The sequence below is a fragment of the Melozone crissalis genome, unplaced genomic scaffold (genome assembly GCF_028551555.1).
Source record: "Melozone crissalis strain CALT ecotype California unplaced genomic scaffold, PUWL_Pcris_2 ptg000367l_1, whole genome shotgun sequence".
NCBI classification, from domain to species: Eukaryota; Metazoa; Chordata; class Aves; order Passeriformes; family Passerellidae; genus Melozone; species Melozone crissalis.
In genome coordinates, this window is record NW_026536110.1 from 78167 (window position 1) to 90000 (window position 11834).

General features: G+C 53.0%; 2 protein-coding genes across 3 annotated transcripts; one reads left to right on the forward strand and one right to left on the reverse strand.

Annotated features, from left to right (window-relative positions):
- Positions 1-790: 790 nt before the first annotated feature.
- On the reverse strand, positions 791-3217 carry LOC128950005 (zinc finger protein CKR1-like). Of its 2 annotated transcripts, none has more exons than XM_054294899.1 (3): positions 3037-3217; positions 2821-2956; positions 791-2221 (listed from the first exon to the last, which is right to left on the reverse strand). In XM_054294899.1, the coding sequence occupies exons 2-3, from the start codon at positions 2906-2908 to the stop codon at positions 924-926; spliced, it is 1386 nt and encodes a 461-aa protein (XP_054150874.1). In that variant the 5' UTR covers positions 2909-2956; positions 3037-3217; the 3' UTR covers positions 791-923. The 2 variants fall into 2 exon arrangements, with proteins under 2 accessions (XP_054150874.1, XP_054150873.1); XM_054294898.1 differs by having other exon boundaries at positions 791-2224.
- On the forward strand, positions 2907-11351 carry IL4I1 (interleukin 4 induced 1). Its single transcript, XM_054294895.1, has 7 exons — positions 2907-3597; positions 7951-8165; positions 8692-8804; positions 8990-9191; positions 9531-9599; positions 9786-9919; positions 10112-11351. The coding sequence occupies exons 1-7, from the start codon at positions 2907-2909 to the stop codon at positions 11349-11351; spliced, it is 2664 nt and encodes an 887-aa protein (XP_054150870.1).
- The last annotated feature ends 483 nt before the right edge of the window (positions 11352-11834 follow it).

Consider the following 11834-nt stretch of genomic DNA (forward strand, 5'->3'; position numbering starts at 1 on the left):
GATTTTTGTACCAGAACCAGCCCTGATTCCCCCACCCTTCCCTGATGGAGCCAAGCACTGTTTCCTTTGGGAATCAGCTCCTTCTCCCCCAGGTTGTCCCTTTTTTGGGGTCTCAACTGTAGCAGGTGCAAATATTCACCCATCACTGTGGGGAGACACCAGGGCAGATAAATCCCACCCTGTGCCATGACAGGGCAGTGTCACCCACCCCAGAGCCCTTCAAGTGTCACTTGGTGTCCAAGACAAGTTTTTCCCTCAGTTGTTGTCGGAACTCAGTGCATCCCTCTGGGTGTCCAGAGCAGCCGGGACCCCTGCCAGGGGGCTCAGAGACCCTGGCACACAGCCCAGAACACCTGTGGGTTTGATTATGACCCATGGAGCAAATTACCAGCTTTGCATGAAGGCCTGAAAGCCACAGAAGTTTAAGTAATGTACTAATAAAATTATCACTAGGTGAAAAAGTAGATTTTGGGGTTTTTAGAATAGGGGTTTTGGGGACAAGATGGAGGGACTTGGGAGTGTCCAGCCTTTCTTCTTCTTCTTCTTCTCTACCTCCATCTTCTGCTGTGATGTTGGCACTTACAGATTGGTTTAGAATAGAAACTCACTGTCTAACATAGGAGATAGGTATTGGAAAGTAATTGTAAACATGTTATGCGTAGTTTGTGGTATAAAGAGATAACACTGCCCCGAGGGCAGTCAGAGTGCCTCTGACTATCCTGCTGAGCAGACCTCAGCTGGGCAGGATAAAAATTTTATAGATAAGATACAATAAACAACTCTGAGACTGAGAACTGAAGAACTTCAATTCCTTCTTTGTGGGCCGAAACAGAGACTTTTCATGTGTCTCGGAGCTGCAATAAACTGCAACCTCCCGAGAAGCTGTCTCTCTGCATCCATCACACCGAGGAGCCTCTTAGTCCTTAGGGCTCCTCACTGCTGCGAGCTCCAGGCGTGTCCCCAGTGAGCCGTGTCCTGGCCAGGGGTGAGGGCCCCGCAACCTTGGGGAGGTGGCTGCGGCGGTGCTTGCCGAGATGTGACCCCTGGCTGAACGCCTCGCCACACTCAGGACACTTGAACGGCTTCTCCCCGGTGTGCACGCGGCGGTGCCGCTCCAGGTGCGACGCCCAGGCAAATCCCTTCCCACAATCGTCACAGGTGTAGCTCTTGTGCTCAGTGTGGCCACGCTGGTGCACCAGGAACAGCGGCGCTTCCCCGAAGCGCTTCCCACAGTCGCCGCACTTGTAGGGCCGCTCCGGCGAGTGCGTCTTGCGGTGCTGCAGCAGATGCGCCTTCTGCGTGAAGCGCTCGCCGCAGCTGCCGCAGGGGAAGGGCCGCTCGCCGGTGTGCACGCGGCGGTGCCGCTCCAGGTGCGAGGCCCACACGAAGCCCTTCCCGCAGTCGCCGCAGCGGTGCGAGTGCTCCCGGCTGTGGCACCGCTGGTGCCGTGCCAGCGCCGGCCCCGCCCGGAACAGCTTCCCGCAGTCGCCGCAGCGCAGCGGCCTCCTGCCCAGGTGCGTGCGGCGGTGCCGCGCCAGGTCCGAGCTCTGGCTGAAGGTCTTCCCGCAGGCCGGGCAGCGGTGCGGCCGCTCGCCGGCGTGGCTGCGGCGGTGCTTGGCCAGATGCGAGCCCTGGCTGAACGCCTCGCCGCACTCAGCACACCCGAAAGGCTTCTCGCCGGTGTGCACACGGCGGTGCCGCTCCAGGTGCGAGGCCCACACGAAGCCCTTCCCGCAGTCGCCGCACTTGTGGGGTTTGTCGGCGGCGTGGCCACGGGCGTGGGCTGCCAGCTCAGCGGCGGCAGCAAAGCGCTTCCCGCAGTCGCCGCACTTGTGCGGGCGGTCGCCGGCAGCGTGGGTGCGGCGATGCTGCCGCAGGTGCGAGCTCTGGCTGTAGGTCTCGCCGCACTCGGGGCAGCCGAAGGGCCGCTCGCCCGTGTGCACCCGCCGGTGCCGCTCCAGGTGCGAGGCCCACGGGAAGCTCTTCCCGCAGTCGGCGCAGCCGAACGGCCGCTCCCGGCCCGGTCCTTGTCCACGCGGGGGTTTGGCACGGCCGAGTTTGGGGAGCGTGGTGGGTTTGAGGGGCACGGCTTTGTCTGGGCGCTTCGCTTTGCGCCGGTGGGAGCCCAGGGGCTTCTCCCGCTCCAGGGTGCGGGATGAGTGCCCAGCACTGCTCTCCGGTGCTCCTCTCTCCACTGCTTTTTCACTCACCAGCCCCTGAGCTGCTGGGAAAAGGGAGAAACAGCATTTAGAATAAAGGAGTAACAACAGGATTGTCCTTAAAATTTTCGCTTTTTCAGTCATCGGCCCCTGAGCTGCTGGGAAAAGGGAGAAGCAGGAAAAGGTGAAAGCGTGAGGGAGGCGAAATAATGGTAGCAGCACCACGATTCTCCTTAAAACTGTCGCTTTTTCACTCATCAGCCCCTGAGCTGCTGGGAAAAGGGAGGAGGAAAAGGGGAGGGCGTGGCCCTGATTGGAGCAGGGTAGGATTAAAAACAATAGAGCAACAACAAGATTCCCCCTAAAAATCTTGTTCTCCCAAGGAGGAGGAAAAGACATCCAACATGGAGCTGATCCCAGTTTGAACTGGAAATGTGGAGATGCCAAGGGGCACTCCAGTCCCAGAATTTTCAATTTAAATTAGGAGAGATCAATAACATTTTCCTGAAGAAAAATAATTAAGGAGAGGGCTGGGGCTTGGGGAAATCCCCCTGGAAACTCGCCCAGATCCTTCAGCCCCTCTTCCCAAACTGCTTTGCTTGAAGCAAAGGAAGGACAGGGGGACATACAACAAGGAAAGAGATTTTTGGGGGGTCCTTACCCAGGGACATGAGGGTCTCGTAGCTCTCGTGCATCACGTCGAGGTACAGAGCCTTCTGCCGCGGATCCAGCAGCACCCACGGCTCCATGGCAGAGGGAACAACGCACGTTCCTCCCTCGGGGCTCCCCAAAATCCCCTGCAGGGAGGAGAAACCCCTTGAAATCGAGGAACTCCCCCCCCCCACACACAGACAGTGCTTCCCGCTCGAGATTTCACCCTTTTCGTGCAGTCTCCTCCGGGAATGCTGGGTTTTCACAGCCCCTGCATCCAGGACTAACCCTGAGCAGGAGAGTCCTGCTTTGCCCCCGCCGTTCTGGCAGATCCCATCCCGCAGCATCCTCCTCTTCCTCCCGGCTCTCCGCTCCCCGGGAATCAGCGGCGGGGCGCTGGGGGCTGCATCCAGGAGCATCCCCACCCCCGCGGAGCCCAGGCCTCCCTCTCCATCCTACCTGTCCCTTGTCCCCTCCCCAAAGGAGCCAGGAACAGCCCCCGCTGCCGTCTCCGGCCCCGCTGGGAGCCGACCCGCATCCCTGTCCCTCCTCTTCCCCGTTACCTGCCTTTGTCCCCGGCTTCCGCGGGGTTTTTCCGCGTCAAAAGCGTCCTCCGTTCCAAGGCAGGGAGGGGGCGATGCCCAGAGCCCCCCTTGCACCCCACAGCCTCCCCCAGCAGGACACAATGGAGGCGATGCCGAGCGCGGCTCCGGAAGGCCGAGCGGGTATCCGGGAGGGAGAGACGAGAGGCTGAGCAGCAGCTCCGCTCAGCCAGAGCCCTCTAGAGGTAACGCCGTCCCAAACCCATCCCCAAACCTCCTACAATCCCTTTGGAGCCGCGGGAACGCGCGGGAGCGGTGCCCCCCTGCCCCTCCTGCTCCTGCCCTTTCCCCCGCCTTGTCCCCCCGGGTTGGTACTCAGAGGGTTTGGGGAAGCTCCGCCGGGAAAATTGGGATGGCAGGAGCAGGGATGGATCGTTTGTTGGGAAGGGTTTTGCTGGGATCCCCCCCCCCTCCCAGGTGAGAAAAGGGACTCTGCTGGTTCCCCTCTCTCAGCAGGCAGGAAGAAATTCATGTTTTCCACATGGAAAAATAGCCCTAATGGTGTTTTCCTGGTGAAAATAAGTGGTTTTTCTCCCCTCAAAACTCTAGGTGAGCTGGTTATCACCACCCCACGAATACAAACTCCTCCCTGGGAGGAGGAGTTCATTTCTTGCATTCATTTCTTTCATTATGCCCCCAGTCCCAAAAGTGTTGCGTGCGACAGATGTATCCAGGGAATCCTCTGGCCAAGCAGGAAACGATGGACAAGTAAATGCTTTGAAAGCACATCTTTCCTCACCAGGACCTGCCCAGGGCTCTCCAACCTGTGCCTGCCGGCCCAGAGACTCATTAGGGCTAATTACCTCATTAATAAATCCACGCGGGGTTTTCCCTCCTGGTGCTTTACATAATCTCAGTCCCTTTTCATCTCCACAGGGAAACGCTCCCAGGAGAGCACCCTCTACCATTCCAGGTGCCCTCCAACACGCTCATGATGCCCCACAAAACGTGTGGAATGAAACTCCACTTTTTTTTTTCTTTTTTCTTTTTTTTCCCCCAACTTTAAAACCAGGCAAGAGCGATTTGGAAAGAAATCCCCATCCCTTCTCCCACCCTCTGATTCCCTGCCTCGTGATGCAACCGGTGCCAGGCTGCAACTCACCTTCCCGTAACCTTCAGGGAATCAGCAGATGCCAGCAGGAAGATGGGAGGGACAACTTTTGCAACTGGTGGATTGTTGATGCCCAGAAAATGATGATGTCCCCGTCACTGAGGTTGATCCCAAAGCAGCTTGCTGGGGCATGCGTTAATCCAGGTTTTATCAAGGCAATCTGAAATCAGCTGCCTTCACTCCAAACTCTCTGCCTTTCCTGGAAATATGCATCTGGGCCAGTTTCACCGTGTAATTCCCAAATCTCTCAGGATTTGTTTTTCCAGGTGTGGTTTTGGAAGTTGGTGTTGACACCCCACGGAGGAACAACCAGCAAACCATAAATCATGAATCATAAAACATAAAACCAGACCCAAACCCAAAAAATGATACTTTTACTTTTTTCCAGTCCAGCTGGTGGATTTTCTTCAATGGTGACATGCTCCAAAACAAAAAAAAAATCAAGAAAAACCTTCAGTCCTTCAGTTTTTCTCAGAAGAAAACTTCCCAAAAATGTTTGTCACCCAATTTTAATGAAGACAGCACAGGAAGGAGTCAAGAAACCATCAAGGACCCCAAAAACATCCTGTGACTCACAGGACTACATCGTTCCATCGTGAACCTCCCCACCCTGGGGGATGTACCTCCTGAATCTGAGCACACACAATCTCGAACACATGTAATCTTGTAACATAATGACTTGGGACACCAAGTAATTAATAAAACTGCAAGCATCACTTCAACAGCCCTGAAACTACTGCTTAACCAGACTGTGACCGCCACCCTGCCTCAAAGGGGCCAGGCTATGCTCTCACTGTGTGGTTTTAAGCCAATTTTCTGTATTCGTTGCATTTATTGTGATTTTTCTATTAAATTGTAACTATGACTTAAAATCTTTCACAAGGGATTTGTGTGGGGTTGATTTCCCCCGCTGGTTTGCCTTCAAACCAGCACAACCAAGACCATGGCATTGGGAATCCTGCAGGAACCACAAAAATACCCCCACAAACCACCAAAGAGCAAAATTCTGGGCAAAACCCTCCAAAATGCTTCCTAAATTTTGTTTGACTGAATGTTCCTTCATCCTGAGATGTTTTATGATCATATGTAGTGAAATCCCACAGTTTTGTGGTGATTGAACAGGATAAAATATGGTGAGAGCTCCAAGCAGGAGCTCTCGGTCCAAGAACAAAGAGATGGTTCCTCAGATGAGTTTATGGTGCTTTGGCACCATATTCTGGAAAAATACTGGTCTCATTTCTAGGAAAAATACCCAGTTTTTGCCATTTCAGTGAAGTTCTGGGTGATCTTTACAGTCTCCTTCCCACTCAAACAATTCGTCACCTCCTCTGTTATAATGGAGGCAAGATCAAGCCAAAACTGCCAACACCTAAGAGCATCCAGCAGATGAATTTTCCCCAAAAATGCTCGTTTTCACCCCTGAAATCATATTTTGAAAGTCTCCCCGGGGTTCAGAAAGCTGCCCCTGATGGCTGAACAGATTTCAGCGGTCTTTGTGCAATACCAGGAAAAAAAACCCAAACCCAATTGTTCCCTTCTGGGAAATTGCTGCCTCTGGAGGAGCAGGGTGCGGCCACAGTGTCTGGGTAAACATGGTACACCCCAAAGCATGCACTGGACAGCTGACTTTGCTCCAGAGACTAAAGGGGGACAGAAAAAAAAAAAAAAATCCAGCAGAGGAAATTGACTCTGCTCAATTTCTGGTTCCCCTTCTGATGACAAATCACACTTCACTCCCTTCCGGGTTGCACTGATTGGCAGAGGGTTTTTTGGAAGCACCAGGTCACTTCTTTTTTTTTTTTTTTCCCTCTTAAGCTGGGGTATAAAATGAATTGCAATCTCAGCAGAGGCTTCATCTTCCTCCTGGAGCGATGACTGGGACTGGTGAGTGATTCTTCCCCTCAAATCCTGAGATCTCAGTGGGCTTTTTCCTGGATTTCTTTCATCTTTGCTGTCTGGGTTTGGTGTTTGGGTTCCATCTCTTTGCCAGGTCTCCCTTTTTCCAGCTGGGCTGTTCCATGGTCACCTGGAGGTTCAGGCACCTTCCCAAAAAAAATCTCCTTTTGGGAAGGTGGAGATGCTGCACATCTTCCCAAAAAAAACCACCTGATGGAAGGTGGAGATGCTCCACATCTTTCCAAAAGACCACCTGATGGAGGTGACACCTCCAAGAGCTGGTCCCAGGATATTTGCTCTGATCTCCAAACAGGATCTCCCAAATGGTCCATAGGTTTTTTTCCAGGTCAATCCAACCTTATCCCACTGTTAACAGGATTTCTGGAGCAAATTCTTCCTAAATATTTTTCACACTCGTGGTTGGTGTCTTGATCAGCTTGAGGGGCTGTTGAAACACCTGCCTCAGATGTTGGATGATAAAGGCTCCAAGGTGGATTCCTGGCAGATCCACCCCAGTTCTGGGGCTACTCCAGAAAAAAAAAAAAAAAAAAAAAAAAAAAAAAAAAAAAAAAAAAAAAAATCAGAATTCCCAGGCATTTTCAAGCAGTAAAAATTACCCAAAGTAGGGTTTCCAAAGCTTTTTTAGTTTTTCCCTGGAAGAAGATTGGCAGCACTCAGGAGAAGGAAAAGAAAATGAAAGTTGCTCTTTATTATTTTGAAAAACAGAAACCAAAACTAGGAAAATCCCAAGGCAGAGGGCAGAGGAGGGAACGGGGGACAGGAGGGGACAGAGTTTGGTTCTCAGCCCAAATTTTCTTCCACTGGGAAAATGTTAAATAACCTTGTGTCTGTTCTGGTGGAAATGGTAATTTTAGGTCTGTTTGCTGCTCCCTGTGGGCATCTCAAAGACACAGTAATTTTAAAGGAGAGGATTTTAAATTGGGAGGGATTTTTAGAAGGAGGGGATTTTAAAGGAGAGTAAAATTCTCTAAAATGAAGTAGAAAATTTTAATTAGGGAATTTTAAAGAAGATAAATCCCGCACCTCTTCATCCCTCCAATTCATCCACCTTTCTGTGAAATTTTATCTCCAGCTCTCCTGTCTGTGCAAGTCCCCATCAGATCCATCTGCCCAATCCTGTCTTTTCCCTCCACCCTTCACATAAAAACTCCCCAAATTACCCAGGTATGGGAAGGGTCACTGGTAACAACAAGGTGCCTCAGTTCTTTCACATGAGTGACACTAATTACTGTTCTTGAAAGCTTTGGGTCTTATTGTAAGAAGGTCAGAATCATTCTGGGAACTCACCACAACAGCTGTATGGATAGGGAGAACTAAAAAATCATCTATGGGCTGATTTCTCCTAGAAAATGGGAATCGCCCTCACTGACACCTCCTGACGCCTTCCACGGTGGACCTGCTCCAGCCAGGAGTTTCACAACACCCCAGTTCCTCTTTTTAGGTCTTGGATGCCAACAAAGTTTGTGCCAACACCACATTCTTGCCTTCCCTCCTCTTCTTCCCTCCCCAGCCGTTTTCCAGATCCTCCTGCTGGCAGGTCTGCTGAGCGCCCAGCGGTTCCCGTGCTTTCCCGAGTATTGTCTCCACGATCAGGACTACGAGGAGCTGCTGCAGATCGCCCGGGATGGGCTGGAGCCCGCGGCCCACCCGGCACACGTGGTCGTGGTGGGCGCTGGGATCGGTGGGCTGACGGCGGCCAAGCTGCTCCGCGACGCCGGGCACGAGGTGGGGAATCCCGCACGGGTCTGCCAGGCTCATTTCCCTCCTCTAAAAGCCTTCCAGGGAAAAGGAAATGCAGTGGTTCAACCCCTGAAGGAAGGGAAGGAGATTTGTCTCCGGTAATTTCCCCTATGTTGGTTCCTGTGAATCAAACAAGTCCTTTAAGTTCTGTCTTTAGGGCAGTGGAAATTCCAGGGGTTTCCAAACCATCCCAAGGCACCTGTGAGTCTCAAAGAGGGTTTGCAACGCACGTGGGGACAGATTGGTGCTGATTTCAGAGCCCCAAAACCCTGAACCACCACAAGAACCTTCTCACCAGAGCTGGTGTCTAAATGCAACCCAGGAATTGGGAAATGAGAAATTGCCCCGTAGGCAGAGACGTCTTGGCCAGCAGAGAAGGGTTTGGATCTACAGGTGCTTCATTTGCCATCTGAAGGGGATCTGTCCCACCCTCTGGACCTGGTTTTGAGGGAGTTTCACTTCAAACAAGCCATTTCCCAAACACTTCCAGCCTCCATCCAATTTTTTCTAGGTCACCATTCTGGAAAGGAGCAGCTGGGTCGGGGGGCGGATCCGGACGTACCGGCCCAAGGGACAGGACTGGTACGTGGAGCTGGGAGCCATGCGCCTGCCAGGCAAGCACAGGTGAGGCCGTGTCCACCCCCATGGCCTGGTGAGGGACCAGCCCAGTCTGGGGGGAAAATCATGAAAATCATCCCCAGTGCTTCCCCGGGGTTCAGGATTTGTGCCAAGGGGAAAAAATGCTCTGGTGGCAGAGCTGGGGGGTTGGTGGCTGGATTTCGGCGCCCTCACTCCGCCCTTTTTTCCAGGCTGGTCCGCGAATTCATCCGCCAGTTCAACCTGAAGCTGAATCCTTTCATCCAGAGGGACAACAACACCTGGTACTTCCTGAAGGGTGCTCGGGTCAGGGCTGAGGAGGTCAACAGGAACCCTGATGTCCTGAATTACACGGTGAAGCCATCAGAGAGGGGCAAGAGCCCCGTCCAGCTCTACCGGGAGGTCCTGAGCAAGGTACAAGGTTTTCCCGTGGTGTCCCCTCGCCTGAACAATGAGATGAATTGGAGAAAACTTGGCCATAAATTGGGGAAGAACAGGGTCCTTTTGGGGGTCAAAAGTAGAGAGGCTCAGAAACAAGGACAGACGGTTGCAAAACCCCTCTTTGTCCATAAGAAATCCCTTGGAAGGAGTCCACTTGGATGAGCAGAAAATGCCACACTGAGGCACAGCTGCTTGAAATTTGATGTACAGAAGCTGCAAGGGTTACCAAGCCCTGAAATCCTGAGAGAATTTTGGGCAGCACTTTTGGAAATGGATCCTTTTCCAGTGAATACATCAATGTTTCTTCTCCAGGCTTTTAAGAAGTTCCAGACCACTGATTGCAGGAAATATCTGGCTCAACACGACTCCTTCTCCACCAAGGTAATGGGCTTGGGCTCGAGGATAAATTTAATACCAGGTCTTGATAATTCACCTGCTCACTCTAATCCCTTCCTCTGTCACCTTTTGGATCTGCTTATAAAAGGCTGAGAAAGGGGCCAGCACAGCTCCAGTGGAGCCCTAGCTGAGGTAACAACCTGTGTCTCTCTCTCCTCCTGGGATCTCCAGGAATATTTGACCAAGGTCGGGGGGCTGAGCCGAGGAGCTGTTGAGATGATCGGTGACTTGCTGAACGAGGACTCGGGGTTTTATCTGTCCTTCCTCGCCTCCCTGTGGGACTTTGACATCTTCTCTGAGGAGACGTGAGTACTGTCCCTGCAGCCCAACCCCATCCCCACAACAGAAAATGTCAGAGTGATCCCAAACAGGAGCCACTCGCAGCTCAATCTGACCCCCAAGCTCCGCTGGTGTCTCCAGAGGAGCTCAGGTTTTTATTTTTACACTCCCTAAACCCCCCGTCCTTCCCACACCTCCCGCTTCTCCTCCCCTTCCAGTTTTGATGAAATCACCGGAGGGTTTGACCAGCTGCCCAAAGCCTTCCACAAGGCGCTGCCCAACATCATCCAGTTCAACTGCACCGTGGAGAAGATCATGAGGAAGGGCGACAAAGTCCGAGTGTTCTACCGCGCTCCGGACACGCTGTCCCCCACCATCATCACTGCAGATTATGTCCTTGTCACTTCCAGCGCCAAAGCTACCAGGCACATCCAGTTCCTGCCACCGCTGTCCCCCGCCAAGGCCCACGCCCTGCGCTCCATCAACTACGCCAGCAGCACCAAAATCATCCTGGCCTGCTCCGAGAGGTTCTGGGAGAAGGACGGGATCCGCGGGGGGTACTCGGTCACCGACCACCCCTCCCGCTTCATCTACTACCCCAGCCACAACTTCTCCAGCGGCGTGGGTGTCATCCTGGCCTCCTACACCTGGAACAACGACGCCGAGTTCTTCCTGCCCCTCACCGACGAGAAGTGCCTGGACGTGGTGCTGCAAGACCTGGCGGACATCCACCAGGTGAGCAAGGAGTACCTGCAGTACACCTGCGACCAGCACGTGATCCAGAAGTGGCAGCTGGACCAGCACGCCCTGGGCGCTTTTGCTGCCTTCACGCCGTACCAGTTTGTGGATTACTCGCAGGCCTTGTTCGCCCACGAGGGCCGGGTGCACTTCGCCGGGGAGCACGCGGCACAGCCACACGCCTGGATCGACACGGCCATGAAATCGGCCATCAGGGCCGCCAGCAACATCCACCACGACAGCGGCGAGGCCGGGATGGACACGGCCGTGAAATCGGCCGTCAGGGCCGCCAGCAACATCCACCACGACAGCGGCGAGGCCGGGATGGACACGGCCGTGAAATCGGCCGTCAGGGCCGCCAGCAACATCCACCACGACAGCGGTGAGGCCGGGATGGACACGGCCGTGAAATCGGCCGTCAGGGCCGCCAGCAACATCCACCACGATAGCGGCGAGGCCGGGATGGACATGGCCGTGAAATCGGCCGTCAGGGCCGCCAGCAACATCCACCACGATAGCGGCGAGGCCGGGATGGACATGGCCGTGAAATCGGCCGTCAGGGCCGCCAGCAACATCCACCACGATAGCGGCGAGGCCGGGATGGACATGGCCGTGAAATCGGCCGTCAGGGCTGCCACCAACATCCACCACGACAGCGGCGAGGCCACAGCGGCAGGTGGAGAGGGGCTGGGGAGAATCCCACAGAGGGAAGAGCTCTGATCCGTCCTTTGGCAGTGTGAATCTGGTCCTTTTGATTTATTAAAAATTATGGATATTGGTCTAGTACCGATATCCAAGTGTGATGGACAAGCGTGCCGGGATAACTCCCAAATTCACACTGCAATTTACAGGTGATTACAGAATCCTTTTATCTATACAAGTATTAATTTACAGGTGATTACAGAGCTCTTTTATCTGTACAAGTATTGAATAAACAAAATACAAATACACATTCATAACTTTGGTACATCCCATTCCCAGTATGGATATTGATCTAGCACCGATATCCAAAACTGTCTGACAGTTTAAAGTTAGAAAGTAAATGTTTATTTCAGGATACTTCTCAAATACACAGCACAATTTACAGATGATTCCAGAGTTCTTTTATCTCTACAAGTATTGAATACCCAAAATAAAAATACATATTCATAATTAGGTATATCCCATTCCCAATATGGATATTGATCTAAGTAATTAACTGCT

Bases quoted from the DNA above. Each gene is read 5' to 3' on its own strand.
- LOC128950005 (XM_054294898.1), bottom strand. From the start codon at position 2,908: ATGGAGCCGTGGGTGCTGCTGGATCCGCGGCAGAAGGCTCTGTACCTC. The intron at 2,225-2,820 runs GTAAGGACCCCC...CCCTTTTCCCAG, and splicing joins CGAGACCCTCATGTCCCTGG to CAGCTCAGGGGCTGGTGAGT.
- IL4I1 (XM_054294895.1), top strand. From the start codon at position 2,907: ATGGCAGAGGGAACAACGCACGTTCCTCCCTCGGGGCTCCCCAAAATC. The intron at 8,166-8,691 runs GTGGGGAATCCC...AATTTTTTCTAG, and splicing joins TCCGCGACGCCGGGCACGAG to GTCACCATTCTGGAAAGGAG. The intron at 9,192-9,530 runs GTACAAGGTTTT...TTTCTTCTCCAG, and splicing joins ACCGGGAGGTCCTGAGCAAG to GCTTTTAAGAAGTTCCAGAC.